The sequence below is a fragment of the Moschus berezovskii genome, chromosome 22 (genome assembly GCF_049115385.1).
Source record: "Moschus berezovskii isolate FMDL1 chromosome 22, NW_MosBer_1.0, whole genome shotgun sequence".
NCBI classification, from domain to species: Eukaryota; Metazoa; Chordata; class Mammalia; order Artiodactyla; family Moschidae; genus Moschus; species Moschus berezovskii.
Genome location: NC_142481.1, coordinates 8,151,114 through 8,172,857, shown reverse-complemented (window position 1 = coordinate 8,172,857; position 21,744 = coordinate 8,151,114). Strand labels below are relative to the sequence as shown.

At 46.2% G+C, this 21,744-nt stretch overlaps 1 protein-coding gene across 4 annotated transcripts in view; it reads left to right on the top strand.

Annotated features, from left to right (window-relative positions):
• TRPM4 (transient receptor potential cation channel subfamily M member 4) overlaps positions 1-21,744 on the top strand; it is a 41,824-nt gene that overhangs the window by 8,043 nt on the left and 12,037 nt on the right. For all 4 annotated transcript variants that reach the window (XR_008683900.2, XM_055411631.2, XM_055411633.2 and 1 more), the window contains 10 exons: positions 6,259-6,320; positions 6,455-6,646; positions 6,977-7,076; positions 9,724-9,836; positions 10,132-10,464; positions 10,635-10,766; positions 16,344-16,473; positions 16,650-16,795; positions 18,370-18,482; positions 18,842-18,919. Coding sequence is in view for 3 of the 4 variants with exons in the window: in XM_055411631.2 (XP_055267606.2) it covers positions 6,259-6,320; positions 6,455-6,646; positions 6,977-7,076; positions 9,724-9,836; positions 10,132-10,464; positions 10,635-10,766; positions 16,344-16,473; positions 16,650-16,795; positions 18,370-18,482; positions 18,842-18,919 (1,399 nt within the window). In the remaining variant the exon portion in view is untranslated. The remainder of the gene's footprint in view (positions 1-6,258; positions 6,321-6,454; positions 6,647-6,976; positions 7,077-9,723; positions 9,837-10,131; positions 10,465-10,634; positions 10,767-16,343; positions 16,474-16,649; positions 16,796-18,369; positions 18,483-18,841; positions 18,920-21,744) is intronic.

Below are 21,744 nucleotides of genomic sequence, written 5' to 3'. Positions count from 1 at the left end.
AGGGGAGTTTCCTATGGTCAAGGGCCTTCTCCCATCACTTGCTGTGTTTAAAAAAATCCTTTATGTTGAAATCTGAAATACACCAAGGTGGACAGCTTGGAGTTTTTAACAAATTGAACCCACTTAGGCAACCAGGATCCAGATTAAGAAACAGAATAATACCAGCCCTCAGAAGCCTTCTAACCACACCCAAAGGCCACCTCACCCTGTTTGTCACAGCGTCGGGTAGTTCTGAACCTGTTTCATATGACTAGAATCATACCATCCTCACATCTTAAATTCTCACTTCTCATAGTCAACGTTACTTCTGCGAGATTCACCCATATCATTGCATGAATTGTAGTTTGTGATTAACCCATGGATCATAGAAGGAAAAAGAAGAAGCGAGGTAATATTTTGAACTGAGTGATAGTTATGTCATGACATACCAACATGTTTTGTGGGGTGCAGCTAATGCTTGGGCTTCCCTGGTAGCTCAGCTGGTAAAGAATCCACCTGCAATGCAGGAGACCCAGATTCGATTCCTGGGTGGGGAAGATCTCCTGGAGAAGGGATAGGGTACCCACACCAGTATTCTTGGGCTTCCCTGGGGGCTCAGACCGTAGAGTCCTCCTGCAGTGTGGGAGACCTGGGTTCGATCCCTGGGTGGGGAAGATCCCCTGGAGGAGGGCATGGCAACCCACTCCAGTATTCTTGCCTGGAGAATCCCATGGACAGAGGAGCCTGGCGGGCTACAGTCCATGGGGTCACAAAGAGTCAGACACGCCTGAGCGACTAAGCGCTGCACAGCACAATGCAATACCTAGAGGGAAATCTGTAGACTTAAACGCATACATAATAAAGAAAAGAAAAGGAAGGTTGAAAATCAATGATTTGTCTCCAATTGAAAAAAATCCTAGAAACAGAAGAGCAAAAAAAATCTAGAGGAAGTAGAAGCAATGAAATAATACAGACAAAAGCATAATCACTAAAACAGAAACGGGTGTCCAGTGTAGAAAATCACCTGAACAGAAAGCTGCTTCTTTATAAGCGTTTCTTATATTTTAAAAGGTGTCCACCTAATTCTTGAAATTTAATTAGTTTTGGGGCAATTTTAATCTTATTTTTATCATTTTATTTTATTTTTGGTTAACAAACCATTTTATTTTTCTTCCCACTCATAGAACACACCCTTCCAGAAGAGACAACTCAAAGTTCCTTCCAGCCACTACTCCTTGATCAAAGTCAAAGTATCCAGGGCATACACACTAGTCTGTCGGGCCCAGTGGTTCCAGAGTCCGACTCACACACAGGGATTTTTTTATATATATAATTAATTTTTATTGTAATATAGTTGATTTACGATGTTGTGTTACTTTCTGCTGTACAGCAAGGTGACTCAGATATCCATGATTTTTTTAGATTCTATTCCCATATAGGTCGTTATGGAGTGTTGAGTAGGGTTTTTATTAGTTATCTATTTTATATGTAGTGGGCTTGATACATAATGGGCTTTGCTGGTGCCTCAGATGGCAAAGAATCTGCCTGCAATGCAGGAGACCTGGGTTCGATCCCTGGGTTGGGAAGAGCCGCCTGGAGAAGGGAATGGCTACCTGTTCCAGTATTCTTGCCTGGAGAATGCCATGGACAGAGAAGCCTGGCAGGCTACAGTCTGTGGGGTCTCAAAGAGTCGGACATGCTGAGCAACTAACACTTTCACTTTTTGTACCTAGTGTGATATGTCAATTCCAGTCTCCCAACTTATGCCTCCTGCCCTGCTTTCCCCCTTGGTAGCCATAAGTTTGTTCCCCACATCTGTGACTCTGTTTTGTAAATAGTTTCAGTTGTACCATTGTTTAAAATTCCACATATAAGCAATTATCATATGATATTTGTCTTTTTCTGTCTGACTTCACTCAGGATGACAATCTCTAGGTCCATCCATGTTGCTGCAAATGACATTATTCCATTCTTTTTCATGGCTGAGTAATGTTCCATTATATATATTATATATATAATTATAATTATATATATACACACATCACATCTTATATACATATACATACATATTTATACATATGTGCTGTGCTTAGTCGCTCAGTTGTGTCCGATTCTTTGCAAGCCCATGGAAGGTAGCCTGCCAGGCTCCTCTGTCCAAGGGATTCTCCAGGCAAGAATACTGGAGTGGGTGGCCATGCCCTCCTCCAGGGGATTGTCCCAACCCAGGGATGGAACCCTGGTCTCCTGTGTTGCAGGTGCAGTCTTTGCCACTGAGCCACCAGGGAAGCCCATATACATATATATAAACATACACACATCACATCTTCTTTATCAGTTCTCCATCGATAAACATTTAGGATGTTTCCATGTCTTGGCTATTGTAACCAGTGCTCAGTGAACATTGGGGAACATGTATCTTTTCGCATCATGGTTTTCTCCAAATAGATGCCCAGGAGTGGGATCGTTGGATAATATGGTAGCTCTGTTTTTAGTTTTTTAAGGGACCTCCTTACTGTTCTCCATAGTGGCTGCACCAATTTACGTTCACACCAACAATGTAGGAGGTTTCCCTTAATCTTGTTTTTAAAATTATCTTTTTGGGGTGTAAACTGACTTTTGGGGTATATAATTCTGTGCATTTAGGCATATGTACAGAGATTCATGTGGCCATTTCCACAGTCGGGACACAGACCAGTTCTGTTCCCATGAAGGCATTCGTTTGGTGCCCAGCCCTTGGCAGTCACTAATCTGTTTACTATCACACTAGGCCTTTCTCTTCCAGAAGATAAATAAATGGAATATAATATATGACCTTTTGAAATCACCTCCTTTCACTCAACATAATATTTTAATATTAATTTAATATTTTAATTAAATTAAAAAATTAATACGTGTTTAATATGTGGCAACTTGAACATGTGTTTATTGGAGCTAATCAAACCATGCGAAGGTATATAAGGAAATTCTTATCACTGCATGAGTTGTAGTTTGTAAATAACCCACAGGTCAAAGAAGAAGAAGAAGAAAAAAGAAGTTAGATACTTCCCTTCCCAGCTCCAGCCCCCTCTGTTGGGGTAATCAGTGTTATATGGTTTGGGGTTTGTCCTTTTCAACCTTTCTCTATGTTTATAAAATCCTCTGCGATTATATTTCCACCTCTATGGTCTGTCTTTCTTTTATACTGTACATACACGTATCACTTTCTTATAACCATCCTTTGAGGTCCAAACTTCTTTATCTTGCATCTCCTTCTAATGGTTGCATGATATTCCTTTATAATGTTTGTTCCATCTGTTATTTAAAATTTTCTCAATTGGTGGATACTTAAACTGCTATCAGTGTTTGGCACTACAAACAATGCTGAAAAAATATCTTTGTATAAATGTCCATAATTACATCCCAGTGTTTTAATTTTTTTAATTAAAATTTTATTTTCCTGGCTGTGCCCTACCACTTGTGGGACCTTAGTTCTCCGACCAGGGAAGCAACTCAGGACTAATCACTGGACCGCCAGGAAACTCCCAACATCCAAGTGTTTAAAATTCTACAGTAGATCTTGAAAGTGAGATTTCTGTGCATGTACTAACAGTACTAGGCAACTTCCTCAAAATATGTAGCCGTTTTCATTCACTCTGTCATCAAGAATTTCTGAGTTTCTTTTTCCAATCAGTCTTAACCAACTCTGGATATTCCTGCTTTAATTTTTCTTTTTTTTGCCAACTTGATGGGTAGAAAGTGATGTATCATTTTTAAATTTTTTTAAATTTAATTTTGGCTGTGCTGGGTCTTCATTGCTGCACTTGGACTTTCTCTGGTTGCTGCGAGTGGAGTCTCCTCTCCAGTTGCGATGCACAGGCTTCTCGTTGCAGTGGCTTCTCTTGTTGAGAAGCTTGGGCTCTGGAACTCAGGCCCAGTAGTTGTGGCACATGGACTTAGTTGCCCACAGCGTGTGGAATCTTCCTAGACCAGGGATTGAACCCATGTCCCCTGCATTGGCAAGCAGATTCTTAATCACTGGACCACCAGGGAAGTCCTGATTTCGCACTTTTAGTTTGATGTTTTAATTTATCTAACTGTGGTGCTGGAGAAGACTCTTGAGAGTCCTTTGGACTGAAAGGAGATCCAACCAGTCCATTCTAGAGGAGATCAGTCCTGGGTGTTCATTGGAAGGACTGATGTTAAAGCTGAAACTCCAATACTTTGGCCACCTCATGCGAAGAGTTGACTCACTGGAAAAGACTCTGATGCTGGGAGTGATTGGGGGTGGGAGGAGACGGGGACGACAGAGAATGAGATGGCTGGATGGCATCACCGACTCAATGGACATGAGTTTGAGTGAGCTCCGGGAGTTGGTGATGGACAGGGAGGCCTGGCGGGCTGTGATTCATGGGGTCGCAAAGAGTTGGACACGACTGAGCGACTGAACTGAACCATTATTAAAAGATAAAAACACATTTTGTTGGCTGATAAGATTTCTATTCAATATGAATTGAATATGAAATGTCTATTCATATTCTTTGCCCTTTTGAATTGGATTCTTTTTTAAATCTTTTTATAAGAATTCTTTGTATCCTATTGATAGGAAGGCTTTAACTGTTAAATGTAATGTAAAATTTTTAAAACATACTTTAATTCTGGTGTCTACTTCCATAAAAATTTGATCATTTTAACGTGTTTAGATATACTTGTTGTTCCTTTGATAACCCCTTGGTTTCCCTTGGTCTTCTTAGAAAAGTCCATTCCACTCCAATGCTACACAAATATTCTAAGTCTTCTTTTTTAGTATCTTATACTTTTACATTTAAACCTTAATTCAGCTGGAAATGATTTTTACATATTTTGAGGTAGAGTCTACATTTCTTTCTTCCAAATGGGAAGCTGTATTTTCTTCATGACCATTTAATAAATAAACTATCTTTTCCCAGCTAAATCAAAATGCCATTTCAGTTATATATTCAGTTCCTTTATACACTGAACTATTTCTAAAGCTTTTCCTCTTCTACTGCTCTATGTATTTATTCCTGTGCCAAAGATATATTTTGTTTACAGCAGTTTAAAGATGTTTCAGATGCAGTTTAAAGCAGTTTAAAGATGTTTATGTATATATCAGAGAAAGTTCCTCCTCACTGTCCTTTTTCAACAATTTCTTAACTCTTCAATACTTATTCTTTCATATGAATTTTAAAATTATTTTGTTCCATTAAAAAAAAAAAAGGAAAAACACCGCCAACCTCCTTTGACTTCCCTCTTTCCCCAGACTGCATTGAATTTATGTGTTACATTGTGACAGATTAACATGGTATTTACTTCTCCATTTATTCATGCTGCTGCTGCTGCTGCTAAGTCGCTTCAGTCGTGTCCGACTCTGTGCGACCCCATAGACGGCAGCCCACCAGGCTACGCCGTCCCTGGGATTCTCCAGGCAAGAACACTGGAGTGGGTTGCCATTTCCTTCTCCATTTATTCATACCTTGTCCTTAAATAAGGTTTTATCAATCTTATAAAAATATCATAACTTTCTATACAAATTAATCCGTGGGTATTTTATCATTTTTGTGGAAATGTGGATAAGATACATATTCTTACTAGCTGGAAAAAATTTTTTGACTTTTGTATATTTTTCTTGTATTAATCCACTTAACCAAATTCTCTTATTAGTATTTAGTTATTTCGAGTGGAGTCTCTCCAATTTTCTGAGAATGTAAATCATCTATTCTTCAAATAAATACCTTTGTCTCTTCCAGCTTAAAAAAAAAACAAGTTTTCACTCCAGTTATTTCATTTTCTTGCATTATTGCATTAGCTCAAGACACCCAGAGAAGTGTGACTAGTAGTAATGTTGTCTCATTTCTTATTTTAATGGGAATAGAGTTAATAGGAAACTGTTATGAGTTTGCTGTTGGGCTTTGATAAATATCTTTATTGTATTTGGATAGTCCTTCCTATTCCTTATTTCCTTCATTTTCTGTTTGAACTTTCATCCTCTCCTGGCTCCAGGTCAGGTAATCAGTCACAGGATTGACTCATTGCCTCATTTGGGAACCCAGGAGTCCAGGTTCCCAGCCCTGTCCTCCCTTGAGAAGTTGAACATTATTGTCTTCGAGATCCGGCCCCTCCCAACACCCTCAAAGGCATGACAGTTCCCATGAGCCTCAGGACTGAGGATTTTAGGCAGAAGCCAGCGTTTGCCCCAGGGACTCCTGGGAAATGTGATTCTCTGCCATCCCCAGCAGAGGCTGATGGGAGCTGACCAAGCCTTCTGCTCTGTTCTCCCTGCAGGGACTGGCATTGACATCCCTGTCCTCCTCCTCCTGATTGATGGTGATGAGAAGATGTTGAAGGTATAGGAGCCCAGGGTGCCTGGGGGCTGGACTCCTGGGTCCCAAGTCCTGGAGGAGAAGAGGGCTGGGAATCTAGGCTCCAGGAAGGGTGAATGCTTTCCTTCCCTAACCTGCCTCCCCCTTTTATTCTGTAGCGGATAGAGAACGCTACCCAGGCTCAGCTCCCCTGCCTCCTGGTGGCCGGATCTGGGGGAGCTGCAGACTGCCTGGCAGAGATCCTGGAGGACACTCTGGCTCCAGGGAGTGGAGGGGGCAGGCAACGTGAACCCCGAGATCTGATTAAGCGTTTCTTCCCCAAAGGGGACCCTGAAGTCCTGCAGGCCCAGGTAGGACACTGAGGGCCCAACTCTGGAACCTGAGATGGGAGAGAGCTGGGGACCTGGATTCCTGGCTCTTGAGATGTGAGGATGTTGAAGATTTGGAGTCCTGGATCCAAGGGAAGGGGAATGGGGGCCCAGCCTCAGATATGAGGAAAGCCTGGAAACCTGGATTCCTGGGTCTCAGGGATAAGAGGCCTGGGGGCCTGGACAACTCTAGGTTCTGGGAGTAAAGGGTGCTGGGCACCTAGACTAAGGGTCCTGCAGGGGAATGTTCTCCTTTATCTCTGTGGACAGGACAGGGGATTGGGTGGGGTGGCAGAATTTGCTATTCTGCAGGTGGAGAGGATCATGACTCGGAAGGAGCTGCTGACAGTCTATTCAACTGATGATGGCCCTGAGGAATTTGAGACCATCGTTTTAAGGGCTCTTGTCAAGGGTAAGACTTGGAATCCGCCAACCTCTGCTTCTGTCAGCTCAACTTTGGACACCTCTCCTGTCTTCGGCACTTTACCCATCCTCTCTAATCTAAGCTGTGCCTCTTTTTATCTCTTTCCTTTTGTCAGTGCCTTTTGGGGCTTTGCATGGTGCTACTGGACAGTTTTCCCAAGGTACTTTCATTATGGTCCAACATTGCTTTCTTTCTGTTGCCTCCATCCACCCATCCTTTCATCCGTCTAGCCAGCCATGTGTACGCTGATCTGTCCACCCATCCTTCCCTTCATCCTTCCATCCCACCATCTGTTCAGCCATTCACCCATCCTTCTACCAGTCTACTCACTCATCTGTTCACAGTTCCATCCACTCGTCATTCTTCCATCCATCCATCTTATCCACCTGTCCACCCACTTACCCTTTCTACATTTCCTACATGCCTCCGAGATGCTTTAAGCCCTGAGGCGTGGTGGCATCCGAGATGAACCAGAGTGCCATCTCACAGTGAGGGACTTCTGGTATTTCACTAGGGGAATGAATGATGAAAACCGAGATAGGCAGCACAATGGCCACGTGGTCGAGGCTGATGTTGGAGCTCAGTATTCATTCAGCCAAGACTAGCTTAGGCTTCAGAGATAAAAGCAGTTCCTACCAGGGCTGTTTGGACACATCTTAAGTAAAATTCAAGACAAAAACATGGGAGAGGAACTGCTGTCAGAAAGGTGAGAAAAATTCAATTGGGAGGTGGTATTTGAGTTGGGCCTTGAAGAGCCAGTAGAACCAGGAGTTAGTAAGACGGGGTGGTGGGATAAATAAGTGCTAAGGTGGATCCCCAAGGCTCTGTGGGGATGTGTGTGAGGACGGTCATTTTTGGTGTCAGAAGAGTTTTACATGGAAAGCACTCACCTAGATAAAAAAAAAACTCCCAAGAGGCATAGTGTCAATTTTTAATGCATTCTGAGCCCCAGGTCCCCATCCCAATTGCATCTACCATGTTCTGTGGTGAGGTAGTTATTTTTGACTTTGAAATCAGATAAAACTAAAATCTGAATACCAGCGTGGCCCCCCTCTCTGCTGTGTGACTTTGAGAACGAGACTTTCCTTCTCTGAGCTTTAATTTCTGTCTCTGAAAAAATTGAGATAATACCTGGCAGGAGTGTTTTGAGCCTCAGCAGTGCCTGCCCCAGGGGAAGTCTGATAAATGGGAGCGCTCCTTAATATGAATCCATTTCTTGTGGGGACACATCCTTTAATAGAGGATGGCAGTCAGTGAGCAAATGTGATTCACTTCACAGAAGTTAACTCACCAGCCTCCTGGGAGAAAACACAGCCGCTCTTTAAGATGTGGTTTGAGGGGGTGGTGGTATGAGTCCGTGGCTCGCAGCAGGGCAGGTGATCACACTCTGTGGGGAAACTGGAGATGGCTGGACAGGCTCAGTGTTGGCAGAGTTGAAGGGATGGGGTTTCGGCAGGTGAAGAAGGAATGGGGGAAGGGGACGAATGCTTCTTCGAGTCTAGGAACACCCAGGCCCTGTGCTGAGCGGGTAGCACATGTCATTGTCCCGATCCTTCACCCCTGCCTAGAAGGATCGTCTCCCCAGTTTGCAGATGAAGAAACTGATGCTTAGAGGGGGGGACAGTGACTTGCCCAAGGTCACACGAGATTGACTACACACTTTTGGATCAAAGTTTTAAAGGCCACTTGTTCTTCCTTGTTCTTTTGAATGGCCTCAGGGACTCCTGGAGCCCTGCTAATGTTTGGAATGTTTTTCCTGCTATGGTCTCCTCTTTCTTCTCACAAATACTCCCAAGTTTCAGGAAGCCAGAGTGACTCACGTTTGCTGTCATATCCTGTGCTTTCTTGCACCCAGCCTTTGGTTTGGGCTGCCCCTACTGCCTCAGAGATACTTTTCTCATTTTAGAGGCATACTTACACATCCTACTAGTCTTTCAAAAGCCCTTCCTCATGGTCCACCTCTAGGAGGCTCCCTTGGGTCTCTCCATACCTCTGTGACTGTAGCCTCCTCTGGCCTTGATCACAGTCTACACCCACCTCCAAGGGGACCGATCACTCTGAGGGGGTCTATGTGATTCTGGGACGTATTTCCCTGAATGAGGTTCCTTCAGGGCAGAACCTGTTCCTTCTCTCTCCATCTCTCACTGCCTGAGCCATTGTTGTTGCTGTTGAGTCGCTCAGTCACGTCCAACTCTTTGTGACCCCTGGACTATAGCCCACCAGGATTCTCCATCCATAGAATTCCCCTTATACTGGAGTGGGTAGCCGTTTCCTTCTCCAGGGGATCTTCCTGACCCTGGGATCTAACCTGGGTCTCCTGCATCGCAGGCAGATTCCTTAGTCAGAGCCACCAGAGAAGCCCACCTGGCCCATAGCCTACCTCAATACATGTAAAGTGAATATAAATGATTCCTTTTCTTGGGGACTCTAAACCACTGGTCTGTGTTCTGTCCCTGAGCTGAATGACTTTATGCTTGTAATAGCCTGGCTTCTTAAAGGCTCCAGACTCTGCCCAACAACCCTCACTTTATACCGAGGTTAAATGTCAAGCATCTCAAAAAAAAGCAGTACAGATGCTCACCCTGTTCCCAGTCACCCCCCTGACTTCATACCCCCCTCCCTGTCACCCTTTCAGCCTGCGGGAGCTCTGAAGCCTCAGCGTACCTGGACGAGTTGCGTTTGGCTGTGGCTTGGAACCGTGTGGACATTGCCCAGAGTGAACTCTTCCGGGGGGACATCCAATGGCGGGTGAGGGGTTGGGGCCCGGAGGTGGGGATCCTGACAAAAGGGAAGCATTCTCCCCGCTCCAACTCCTTTGACAACTGGCCCTGTCTTCCATTATGGCCTGTCCAGCCTTCTCTTAACTGTCCACCCGTCTCTGGTTGTCCGTCTGTCCCCATCTTGTTTCCTCTCTCCCCATCCATCCATCCGTCCATCACTCATGGTTCTGTACTCCCATCTCCTGTCCTTAACCTCTGACCTCACCTGGCCTTCTGCCCGGCTCTGTGCTCAGCCCTTGCCCCGTTCATTCCACCCCCACCAGTCCTTCCACCTGGAGGCCTCCCTCATGGACGCCCTCCTGAACGACCGACCGGAGTTCGTGCGCTTGCTTATCTCCCATGGCCTCAGCCTGGGCCACTTCCTGACCCCGCTGCGCCTGGCCCAGCTCTACAACGCAGCGCCCCCCAACTCACTCATCCGCAACCTTCTGGACCAAGTGTCACACGGTGCAAGCACCAAAGCCCCTGCCCTTAAAGCCCCTGCGGAGCCACAGTTTCCTAAGGTGGGGCAGGTGCTGCGCATGCTGCTGGGGAAGACGTGCGCGCCGACGTTCCCCGCCGGGGGCACCCAGCGGAGAGACGGCAGCAGACAGAATGTACGAAAGGAGGGTGGGAGTAGGGGAGCGCGGCAGGGCCTGGGCGCGGGGCCCTGCCAGTGACCGGGGAGCGGGGTGTGCGGCTGAACGGAGTGCGGGGCTGATGGCGGGGCGGGGTCAGGAAGGGTCTGGGGCGGAGCCCGCCCTCACCGCGCCTTTCCCGTCTGCAGTCGTTCCTGCTGTCAGACAAGGCTGCCTCGGAACTGATGGAAGCTGGCCCCGGGCAGGCCCCCTGGAGCGACCTGCTCCTCTGGGCGCTGCTGCTCAACAGGGCTCAGATGGCCTTGTACTTCTGGGAGATGGTGAGTGCTGGCTTGACCTCTGATTCTACTCTCTCCTACATTCCTGTCCTTTATTGCTACCGGACTCCAGTGCCTGAGCAGGAAGGTTCTGGGACACCCCACTCCTCTCTCCATTCCTTTTTTTTCTTTAAACAAGTTTTACTGATTTATTTTTAATTTTGCCCGTACTCTGCGGAACGTGAGATCCTAGTTCCCGGACCGGGGATCGAACCCTTATCCCCTCCCACCCCCGCACTGCTGGGGAAGTCCCCCTCCGTTCTTGATCTGTGACTCTGAGTGCTGCTGCTTTCTCCTGCCTCTCCCATCATGCATTTCTTGTAACTCGATTTTTCCATTCACCATATATGCTGGGCATTTACCCCGTTCATGTATATGCATCGGGGCTTCTCCCAGGTGGCTTAACAGTAAAGAATCTGCCTGAAATGCAGTAGATTGCGGGTTGGATACCTGGGTAGGGAAGATACCCAAGAGAAGAAAATGGCAACCCACTCCAGTATTCTTGTCTGGGAAATCCCACGGATGGAGAAGCCTGGCCGGCTACAGTCCAGAGGGTCGCAAAACGTTGGACATGTCTTAGCAACTAAACAACAAGAACAGTACATATGCCTCAGTCTCATCCTTTCAAATAGTTGGCTCTGTGAGGAAGTTAGATGTTATCTGAAGATGGGGCGTCATTTCATCTTAATTGTTCTTGCAGGTTAGATGCATTGTTGTAGTTACAATGCAGAAACTAGAGGCAAGGACACTGCGCGGGAAAGTAAAGCTGGGATCCTTCAGGCAGCCAAGATGGGGGCCTGGATTGAAGCTGAGGTGTTGAGACACATTTGAGAAGTTTAAAAAGAAAGTCGTGGATTTCAAGTAGGATCAGAGATAGGCCTTATTTTTGTGTCAAAGAAGTACCTCCACAGGAGTTCTTCAGCTTTGGATTATTATCTGGTCATCAGCTAAATATAGATTTTTTTTTAATGAGATAAAGGTTCATCAGTGTTATATCATGTATTAGAATATCCTTCCTTTTAAAGGTTGAATACTATTCCATTATATGGGTGTGCTATATTTTCTTTATCTGTTTATCTGTTGCTGGACATGTGGATTGTCCTGACCTTTTGACTATCGTGGAAAATACTGCTATGATTAGTGTATGAACATCTATTTGCGTCTTTGCTTTCAATTATTTTGAGTCCATATCTAAGAGTGGAACTGCTGGACCATCTTGGTTTCATTTACGAGGAACTGCCATACTGTTTTCCACAATGGCGTTATGCTTTAAATTTCTACCAGCAATGCACAGTTGTTCTAATTTCTCCACATCTTCACCATCACTGGTTACTTTCTTTTCTCTTCCCCTTTTTTCCCTTCCTTCCTTCTTCTCTCTGTCTCTTTCTTTTTTATAATTGTCATTCTAATGGGTGTGAAATGGTACCTCACTGTGGTTTTGATTTGCATTTTCTTACAATTGATGATGTTGAGCATCTTTTCATGTCATTCTCGGCGATCTATATATTTTTGGAGAAATGTCTATTCAAGTCTTTGCCCATTTTTAAACTGGGTTGTCGGTCTTTTTTGTTGATGAGTTTAAAGAATTCTTTATACGTTCTGGGTATTAATTCCTTATTAGATATATGATTTGCAAATACATTCTCCCTTTCTGTGGGCAGTCTTTTTCTTCTATTGATAGTGTCCTTTGATGCTCAAAAGTTTTACATTTTGATGAAGTCCTATTTGTCCTTTTTATTTCTTTATTTCTTGTGCTTTAGGTGGCATATCTAAGTAACCACTGCCAAATACAAGGTCATAAAGTTTTATCCCTATGTTTCTAAGAGTTTTATGGTTTTGTAACTATCATATATAATTATTTGATCTTACATGAGTCACTTCTGTCTTGCTGATTTTAAAATTCTCTCTTTGTGTTTGGCTTTCAGCAATTTGGTTATAATGTTTCTTAGTGTGAATCACTTTGAACTTATCCTACTTGGATTTCTTCATCTTCTTGGACGTATAGATTCATGTATTTCATCAGATGTGGGAAGTTTCAGTCTGTTATAGCTTCAGATATCCTTTCTGTCTCTTTCTGTCTGTCCTCTCCTTTTGGGGTTCCTATTTTGCCTATGTTGGTCTGATTAACAGTGCCCCACAGATCTCTTAGGGTCTGTTTATTTTTCTTCATTCTTTTTCTTTCTACCCCTCAAACTGGATAATCACAGTGGACCTATCTTCAAGTTTACAAACTCTTTCTTCTGCCTCCTCAACGCTGTTTTTAAGCCATTTAAAAGAGTTTTTCATTTCAGTTATTGCACTTTTCAGCTCCAGAATTTCTATTTGGTTCCTTTTTGTAATCTCTATATCTTTATTTCTTTTTTAAAAAATCTATTTATTTGGCTGTCTTAGTTGCAGCAGGCACGATTTTCATCTGTGGCATGTGGGATCTAGTTCCCTAACCAGGGACTGAACTTGGGCTCCCTGCATTGGGAGTTCGGAGTCTTAGCCACTGGACCACCAGGGAAGTCCCTATATCTTTATTTCTATTCTCTATTTGCTGAGACATTGTTCTCCTGGGTTCCTTTAGCTCTTTGTTCATAATTTCCTTTAGCTTTGTGAGCATATTTAAGAAAGTTGATTTAAAGTCTTTTTCTAGTAATTCCAGTGACTCAGCTTCCTATTTCTTTTGTCCTGTGAATGGGTCATACTTTCTTGGTTCTCTGCAACCCTCATAATTTTTTGTTGTTGAAAATAGGACATTTTAACTATTATAATATGGCAACTCTGGAAATCAGCTCAGCTCCTCCCTTCAGGGGTTGTTGCTGCTGCTTAGGGGTTGTTGCTTGTCTAGTGACTTTTCTATTTTTGTAAAGTCCGTATTCTTTATTATATATGGCCACTGAAATCCGGGTCTGTTAGCTTAGTGGTCAGATAGTGGCTTGAAAGAGATTTCCTTGAATGCACGCAGGTGGGGGAATGACTCTCCCACTGTGGAAACTGGCTGTTTGTGGAGCTGTCTTTCAACACTTGGGTAGGCTGTTTACAATGCTGCTCTAGCTTCAGCTTCCTGCTTTGGCTGAGCCTAAAGTGTGGATGTGAGTGTTGGACTGTGAAGAAAGCTGATCGCTGAAGAATTGATGCTTTTGAACTGTGGTGCTAGAGAAGACTTTTGAGAGTCCCTTGGACTGCAAGGAGATCCAACCAGTCCATTCTAGAGGAGATCAATCCTGGGTGTTCATTGGAAGGACTGATGCTAAAACTGAAACTCCAATACTTTGGCCACCTCATGCGACTAGTTGACTCTCTGGAAAAGACTCTGATGCTGGGAGGGATTGGGGGCGGGAGGAGAAGGGGACGACAGAGAATGAGATGGCTGGATGGCATCACCAACTCGATGGACATGAGTTTGAGTGAACTCCGGGAGTTGGTGATGGACAGGGAGGCCTGGCGTGCTGTGGTTCATGGGGTCGCGGAGAGTCGGTCACGACTGACGACTGAACTGAACTGAACTGAAAGGTCAGCCAGAGGTGAAAGCTCAGGGGTTTCCTTAGTCTTTTCTGAGCACCCATCCAGTCTCAGCCATGTTTGCAGGTTTCTAGATTTCCCGGAATATATAGAAGCTTTAAAATGTTTTTTGATTTATTTTTGGCTGCACTGAGTCTTTATTAACTGTATTCCTGGTGGCTCAGTGGTAAAGAATCTGCCTGTCAATGAAGGAGACACAGGAAACTTGGGAAATGCGGGAGACCTGGGAGATGTGGGTTTGATCCCTGGTTTGGGAAGATCCCCTGGAGTTGGAAATGGCAACCCACTTCAGTATTCTTGCCTGGAAAATTCCATGGACAGAGGAGCCTGGCACCCTACAGTTGATGGGGTTGCAAAGAGACATGATTGAGCACACACACATGTCACAGTTCATTGCTGCACAGCCTTTTCTCCAGCTGCAGCGAGTGGGGGCTACCCTCTAGCTGTGGTGCGTGGGCTTCTTTTGCTGTGGAACACAGTCCAGGGGTGCAGGCTTCGGTCATTGTGGCTCTAGAGCAGATGCTCAGTAGTTGTGACGCATGGGCTTAGTTGCCCTGCGGCATGTGGGATCTTCCCGGACCAGGGATCAAACCTGTTTCTCCTGCATTAGCAGGTGGATTCTTTACCAATGAGCCACCAGGGAAGCCCCATGTAGGAGCTTTCTAAACCCCTCACTCCCCCAAGCATCCCCTTTCCCAGCTGCTTCCCTCTGCCCTCCTGGGTTGTTCAGAGTATCTCTCGCTTGCCTTGACTGTTATTATTTGCGTCAAGGAGCTGAGGCTAATACGTTTGTCTTTAATGTTTTCAAACACCACCTGGGAAGCCACTTCTGCTCTGGGGGAAGCTGTAAGAACAGTGAAACAACAGCCAGCCCTTGAGCCATCCCTTCAGAGAGCCACCAGCTAGGTTGATACAAACAACCACAGTTATTGAAGAGTAGGATCCGGGGCTTCTCTGGTGGCTCAGTGGTAAGGAATCCACCTGCCAGTGCAAGAGTCATGGGTTCCATCCCTGATCTGGGAAGATCCCATAGACATAAAAAAAAAAAAAGTTAAGATCTGAGTTGTTCCCTCTGATACCAACAACCTGCAGCAGGAGTATGGGCTATTTTTTTCAAGGCAACCACTGTGCTGGGGAATCGGCAGTGATAAGTGGATTAGTTAAAATGTCACAGTGCTCTTTTACTGAAATCTTTCTTCATTAAGCATTCTCCTGTTTGCTGTAAATTTTATGTTAGATTCCAGAATTCTGAAAAAGTTGATCCTGACAGTTTTTTCTTTTTTAGCCAGCTTATTTGTTGCCCTTGTGGAGGGACCAAGTTTTGAGGTTCCCTCCGACTGAGGCGACTTAGCATGCATGCATGCATTGGAGAAGGAAATGGCAACCCATTCCAGTGTTCTTGCCTGGAGAATCCCAGGGATGGAGGAGCCTGGTGGGCTGCCGTCTATGGGATCGCACAGAGTCAGACATGACTGACATGACTTAGCAGCAGCAGCAGCCGCTGCCATCTCTGTCAACTTACTAGGTGGCTCAGTGATAAAGAATCTGCCTGCAATGCAGGAGACTCAGGTTCAATTCCTGGGTCGGGAAGATCCCCTGGAGAAGGGAATGGCAACCTACTCCAGTATTCTTGCCTGGAGAATCTTCTGGAGAGAGGAGCCTGGTGGGCTGCAGTCTGCGTGGTCGCAAAGAGTCGGACTGAGCATGTAGCTCTGTCTCAGCAGGTCTGGCCCAGACATGAGATGCTATCTTCCTTCTCCCTTCCTCTGCCATTTTAGGTGACACCTCTGACTGCTTCCTGGTCTGTCCATAACCTCTGATGTCATTTTAATTCCGGCCCAGCCCGGGCAGTCTCTGAACCATCTGACTTCTGACATTTTCCTTGACGTCCAGTTTCTTCCAGATCCATTGGCAGACATCCTTGGCTTCTGATTCCCTTGGTTAATTTCTGATGACCTCTGGCCTCTGTCCCTTCCCTTGATCACAAGCTTTCCTCCAATCTTCTTCACCGCCTCCGTGAATCTCACTTCAAACTCTGTCCCTACCCGTGACCCCCTGTCTCTGTTTCTCCAGGGTTCCAATTCCGTGGCCTCAGCTCTTGGGGCCTCTTTGTTGCTGCGAGTGTTGGGGCGCCTGGAGACTGAGGCTGAGGAGGCAGCGCGGAGGAAGGATCTGGCGGCCAAGTTCGAGGGGCTGGGTGTTGGTGCGTGGGGTATGGGTGCCTGGGGGCACTACAGGGAGCAGCCAGGAAGGGGGGTTGTAAGTCTCCCCTTTCCTTCTCTAGTGACTCTGCCCCTTCCCCTGCAATCCCCTCATCTCTTCCCTCCCACTGTCTTCCCACGACTCTTCCTCCCTCTCACACGAATGTCCCACACCCAGACCTCTTTGGAGAATGCTACCGCAGCAGCGAGGAACGGTCTGCCCGCCTTCTCCTTCGGCGCTGCCCACTCTGGGGTGATGCCACTTGCCTGCAGCTCGCCACACAGGCAGATGCCCGTGCCTTCTTTGCCCAGGATGGGGTACAGGTGAGCATCTGAGACACCCACACAGTCCTCAGCTGGACTCTGGGAAGTCTGGAGGATGAGCCCCTGCCATGGTCTTGACCATGGGCAGTCCGTGGTCTTGACCCCCTTCCTGGAGACCACCCCTCCTCCAGAAAATCTCAGCCCTCTCCCAGAAAGTTTGCTCTTCCCCAAAGAAGCCCCAGGCCCTGCCACAGGAAAGCCAACCTTCCCACAGCAAAGCACACCCTTCTAGAAAGTTCTGTTCCAGGAATTCCTGGTGCTTCAATGCCTAGGATTCTGCGTTCCTAATGCAGGGGGCCTGGGTTTGATCCCTGGTCAGGGAGTCAGATCCCACATGTCGCAACTAAAACATCCCACGTGCCACAGCTAAGACTTGACACAGCCAAATAAATAAAATAAACAAATATTTTTTAAAACGTTCTATTCCAGGGAATTCCCTGGCAGTCCAGTGATTAGGATTCTGTGCTTCCACTGCACGGGGCACAAATTTGAGCCCTGATCAGGGAACTAAGATCCTGCATGCCTGTGCAATGTGGCAAAAAAAAAAAATTCTATTCCAGATACAGGAATACTGGTGACTTTAGTAGGAAGTCCCACCTCTCACAGAAGAAGTCCTTCCCACTTCTCTGAGAGGTCCCCATTTCCAGGTTTCAACAATTAGAACGGCGTCACTGGACAATTACCTAGTGTTTTAAATATAGACAAACTCTGGTTTAGGAAATCCTACGACTGAATGGAACGGAACGGCACTCTTCCTTTGGGAAGCCCTGTGTGTCCCCTCTGTCTCCCATTCTGCTAATCCTGACATTAAAAAAAAAACAACAACTTATTTCTGATATTTGGGAGTAAGTTTCGTACCTCATTATTTGTAGTAAGCCCTGCGTTTTTTCATTCTGGTTGTCAGTTTCTATTTTCTTTCTTTTTCGGGGGGCACACGGTGGCATGTGGAACTTCCCTGACCAGGGATTGAACCCACGCCCCCTGAAGTGGAAATGTGGAATCTTAACCACTGGACTACCCATCAGGGAAGTCCTTAATCCTGACATTTTGAAACTTCTCTTGGTTTCCTTAGTCTAAATCTGACAGGGGCTCAGTGAGTCCCACCCCGAGTACAAGGTTTGCCCACCCAGCAGGGAATCCCACTTTCATTGTCGGAATGACTTGTTGGCACTTCAAGTACTTTCCCAGAGTCCTTTACTCTGAATGATGGTTAAACTCCTGGATTCCAGTTTTCACCCCTTCCATAACCTCCCTGTGCCCCATCTATGGAAAAGGAGAAAATAATAGTACCTGTCCTCCTGGGGGACTGGTGAAGGTTAAGTGAGCCGATCTGTGCAACATGCTTAGCCCAGTATCTGGTGTATCGTGTTAACAAATGTTGGTTGTTTAACTCTACTAAAATCTGGGACAGGTGGCCCTTGCCTTTGACCCCTTTCCCTCCCCCACAACCCCCAGCCCCACCACCGCAGTAAGCATTTGCCCTGGGCTCTGGAGCAGGGTCCAATCCTTGCCTGGGGTCTTCGGGAGGGGATTGCAGGGGAGATTCAGGCTCCTAATCCTCCTCACCCCCACAGTCTCTGCTGACACAGAAGTGGTGGGGGGAGATGGACAGCACCACGCCCATCTGGGCCCTGGTTCTTGCCTTCTTTTGCCCCCCACTCATCTATACCGACCTCATCACCTTCAGGTCAGTCCCTGGGGTTAGACTGGCAGGTGGCGGGATTGGGGTGGGTGGGTGGGTGGTGATCGGCCTCTCCTTCCTGCTCAATTCTGGCCGCCTTTCTACGTGGTCTGTCCAGTGCTTTCCCTAACCATGTTCATTCTTTCCCTCCCCCAGACTGGGGGCACGTTGCGGGAGGGGAGCTTTTGGGGGACCTTATACAATTCCTCTGCTTTCTGGCCAGGGCTCTGGGGGCGGGTCCCTATGGGGGTAATTCCTCTCCTTCCTGCCATGCCTCTGGGTGACTGAGTTTGGGTCTCTCTGGAGAACGCCTCCCCTACCCGTGCTCTCCCCTATTCCTCACTCTGGGTGTCCCTCCGTGCCAGGAAGTCAGAGGAGGAGCCCACGCAGAAGGACCTGATGCTTGACGTGGATGGCGACATCAATGGGGAAGGGCCTGTCGAGTGAGTGAAGCGCCAGCGCCTCGCGGGGGTGGGGGCACCCAGGGCAGCCCCAGGCGCACCGGGCACTGGGAGCAAGGCCAGAGGGGAGAAGTGGGGCTTCAGGAGATGGGGGTTTCTTGAAGCCACTGAAAACATTGAGGAGGTTTCCCAGCTGCCAAGCTCAAGGCTTGGTTCTAGGTTTGGTTCTGCTGCCAAGGGGTTCCTCGCTGGCAGTCAATTTGCTTCATGCTACATGTATATTTCTGTCTTGACAGAGCAAGCAGAACTAGGTGGATTTGGTTCACTTAGGAATCTTTTGCCTCTTTTGTTTTTCGTCTCCAAGAACTTTGCTCTTAATCTCCATGCTGCGGTACCCATGAAGGTGTTTTCAAAACCAGAGCCCTAAGCAAACAGAATAGAATACTTATCAATCTTCTGGTAATTCTGCAGAACAGAGGCGTGAAGGACTTGGTCCTGAGTCGAGCAGACCTGGGTTCAAATCCTGACTTTGACTTTGTAGGTGGCTCCACCCATGAGCCTCAACTTTCTTTTCTATCAAAAGAAGGTTGTATGGTATTAGTCATAATACCATACATGGTATTAGGTTGGGCAATGCTGCAGTGACAAAGCATCCCAAACTCTCAGTGGCTGGCAACAGGGAGGATTTTGTTGTCATTCGTGCTCCGTTTTGGGGTTGTTTGTGGCTCTGCTTTAGATGGTCTCCACTTTGGGATAAGCAAGCACCTTCTAGCTGAGATGTTGCTGGTCTCATGGTAGCGGGAAAAGAGACAAGAACCAGGTGTGTCAGTCTCTTAGTCATGTCTGACTCCCTGCAGGCTCCTCTGTCCATGTAATTCTCCAGGCAAGAATACTGAAGTGGGTAGCCATTTCCTTCTCCAGGGGATCTTCCTGACCCAGAGATCAAACCTGGGTCTCCAGCATTGCAGGCAGATTCTTTACTATCTAAGCCACCTGGGAAGCCCCAGTGGCAACCAGGAGGTACTGGACCTTAAAGCCTCCACTTGGAAGTGACATGTCACTTTGCCCACATTTCACTGGCAAAAACTAGTCATATGGTAATTCCTTAGCTCCTAATTCTCCCACTGGGAGGGAACCAAAATATTTGGTCCACAGTAATACAGTGTACTCATTCGCAGTTGAGAAGATCCCCTGGAGGAGGAAATGGCAACCGACTCCAGTATTCTTGCCTGGGAAATCCCATGGACAGAGGAGCTTGGTGGGCTCCAGTCCACGGGGTCACAAAGAGTCAGACATGACTGAGCAACTGACATACACACACGCACACACACATCTCCACTTTAACCACTTGAGTAGGAAACGGGAGGAACCTCAGCTCCAATATTCTAGAAGAAAAAAATGTTTCTGGAAACTGTTAGAAACGTAGACTGCCAGAAGCCTGTAAAACACACCACCTACTGTGAAACAAGTCAAATTTAAATATGTTATGTATACATTTTTTTTTCTGAGTAATGCACAAAGAATACAAAATATTTGTCAAGGTAGAAGCGGAAACTAAAAAAAAAATCAGACCTCTGAAATAAATTAGATAGAAGGTCCCAGCATCAGGATCCATAATGGTGTCCTTGCCTGGTGAGTTCCCAACATTTGTACCATATGATCACGATAAAAAGAGATGATGGGGACTTCCCAGGTGGTCCAGCGGCTGGGACTCTGTGCTTCCAATGCAGGAGGCCTGGGTTCCATCCCTGGTCAGGGAACTGGATCCCACAAGCCATACATAGGACTTTGTATGCCACAGCTAAAGAGCACAGTGAAAATCGAAGACCCCGCATCCTGCAACTAAGACGAGGCACAGCCAAATAAGTAAATAAAAATAAATATAAAAAATAGATGATGTTATAGCACACTTACAGTGGGCAGCCAGTGTACTAAATCATTTTGAAATCACTTCATTTAATTCTCTCAACAACTGTATGCTCTTGTGTCTATTGTTATCCCCATTTTACAGATGAAATAACTGAGGCATTAAGTCACCCACCTCAGATCATGTGATTGACTAGTCAGTGGTGGAGGTGGGAGTTGAACTCAGATCTTCTTGTTCCTGAATCTGTGCTCTTAGCCACTGTGGAGAGCCACCTTCCTGGAGAACTTTCTTAAGGGACAGATTCCTGGCGCTCCCTCCCTGAAGCATCCAGGGATCCGTGTGTGTCTTATTTGGATTTAAGATGGCAGACTTTGGGGAGCATTCTGACCCACCAGATATTTTTGTTACCGGGTCTATTTTTTCCTGTTATTGGGGAGCTAATTCTCCTTTCTCTTTTTATCTTTATTTTTTAAAACTCTTTATTTATTTTTGGCTGCACTGGGTCTTCTTTGCTGTGTGAGGGCGCTCTTCATTTGCCGTGAGTGGGGGCTGCTCTCATTCCAGTGGCCTTTTTGTTGTGGAGCCCGGGCTCTAGGCGCCTGCGTTCCCTGCGTTGGCAGACAGAGTCTTAAGCACTGGACCAGCGGGGAAGTCACTAGTTCTTCTTTCTGCACCTCGCTTTCTTTAACTGTTATTATTCCTTCTGCTTACTTGTTTTAGAGCAGCTTTATGCGATACAGTTCCCACCCACTCAATTCACCCATTTATGGTGTGCAGTTCTCAGTCGTTTTCAGTATATTCACAGAGTTGTGAAATCATCATAAAATTAGTTTTAAAATATTTTCGTCACTGCGGCAAGAAATCTTGTATCTGTTAACAGTCTCACTCCCCACTCCTCCCTTCCCCAGCCTCAGACAACCGCTAATTTACTTTCTGTCTCTATGGATTTGCCTGTTCTGGGCATCTCATGTGAATGGAGTCATACACTGTGTGGCGTCTT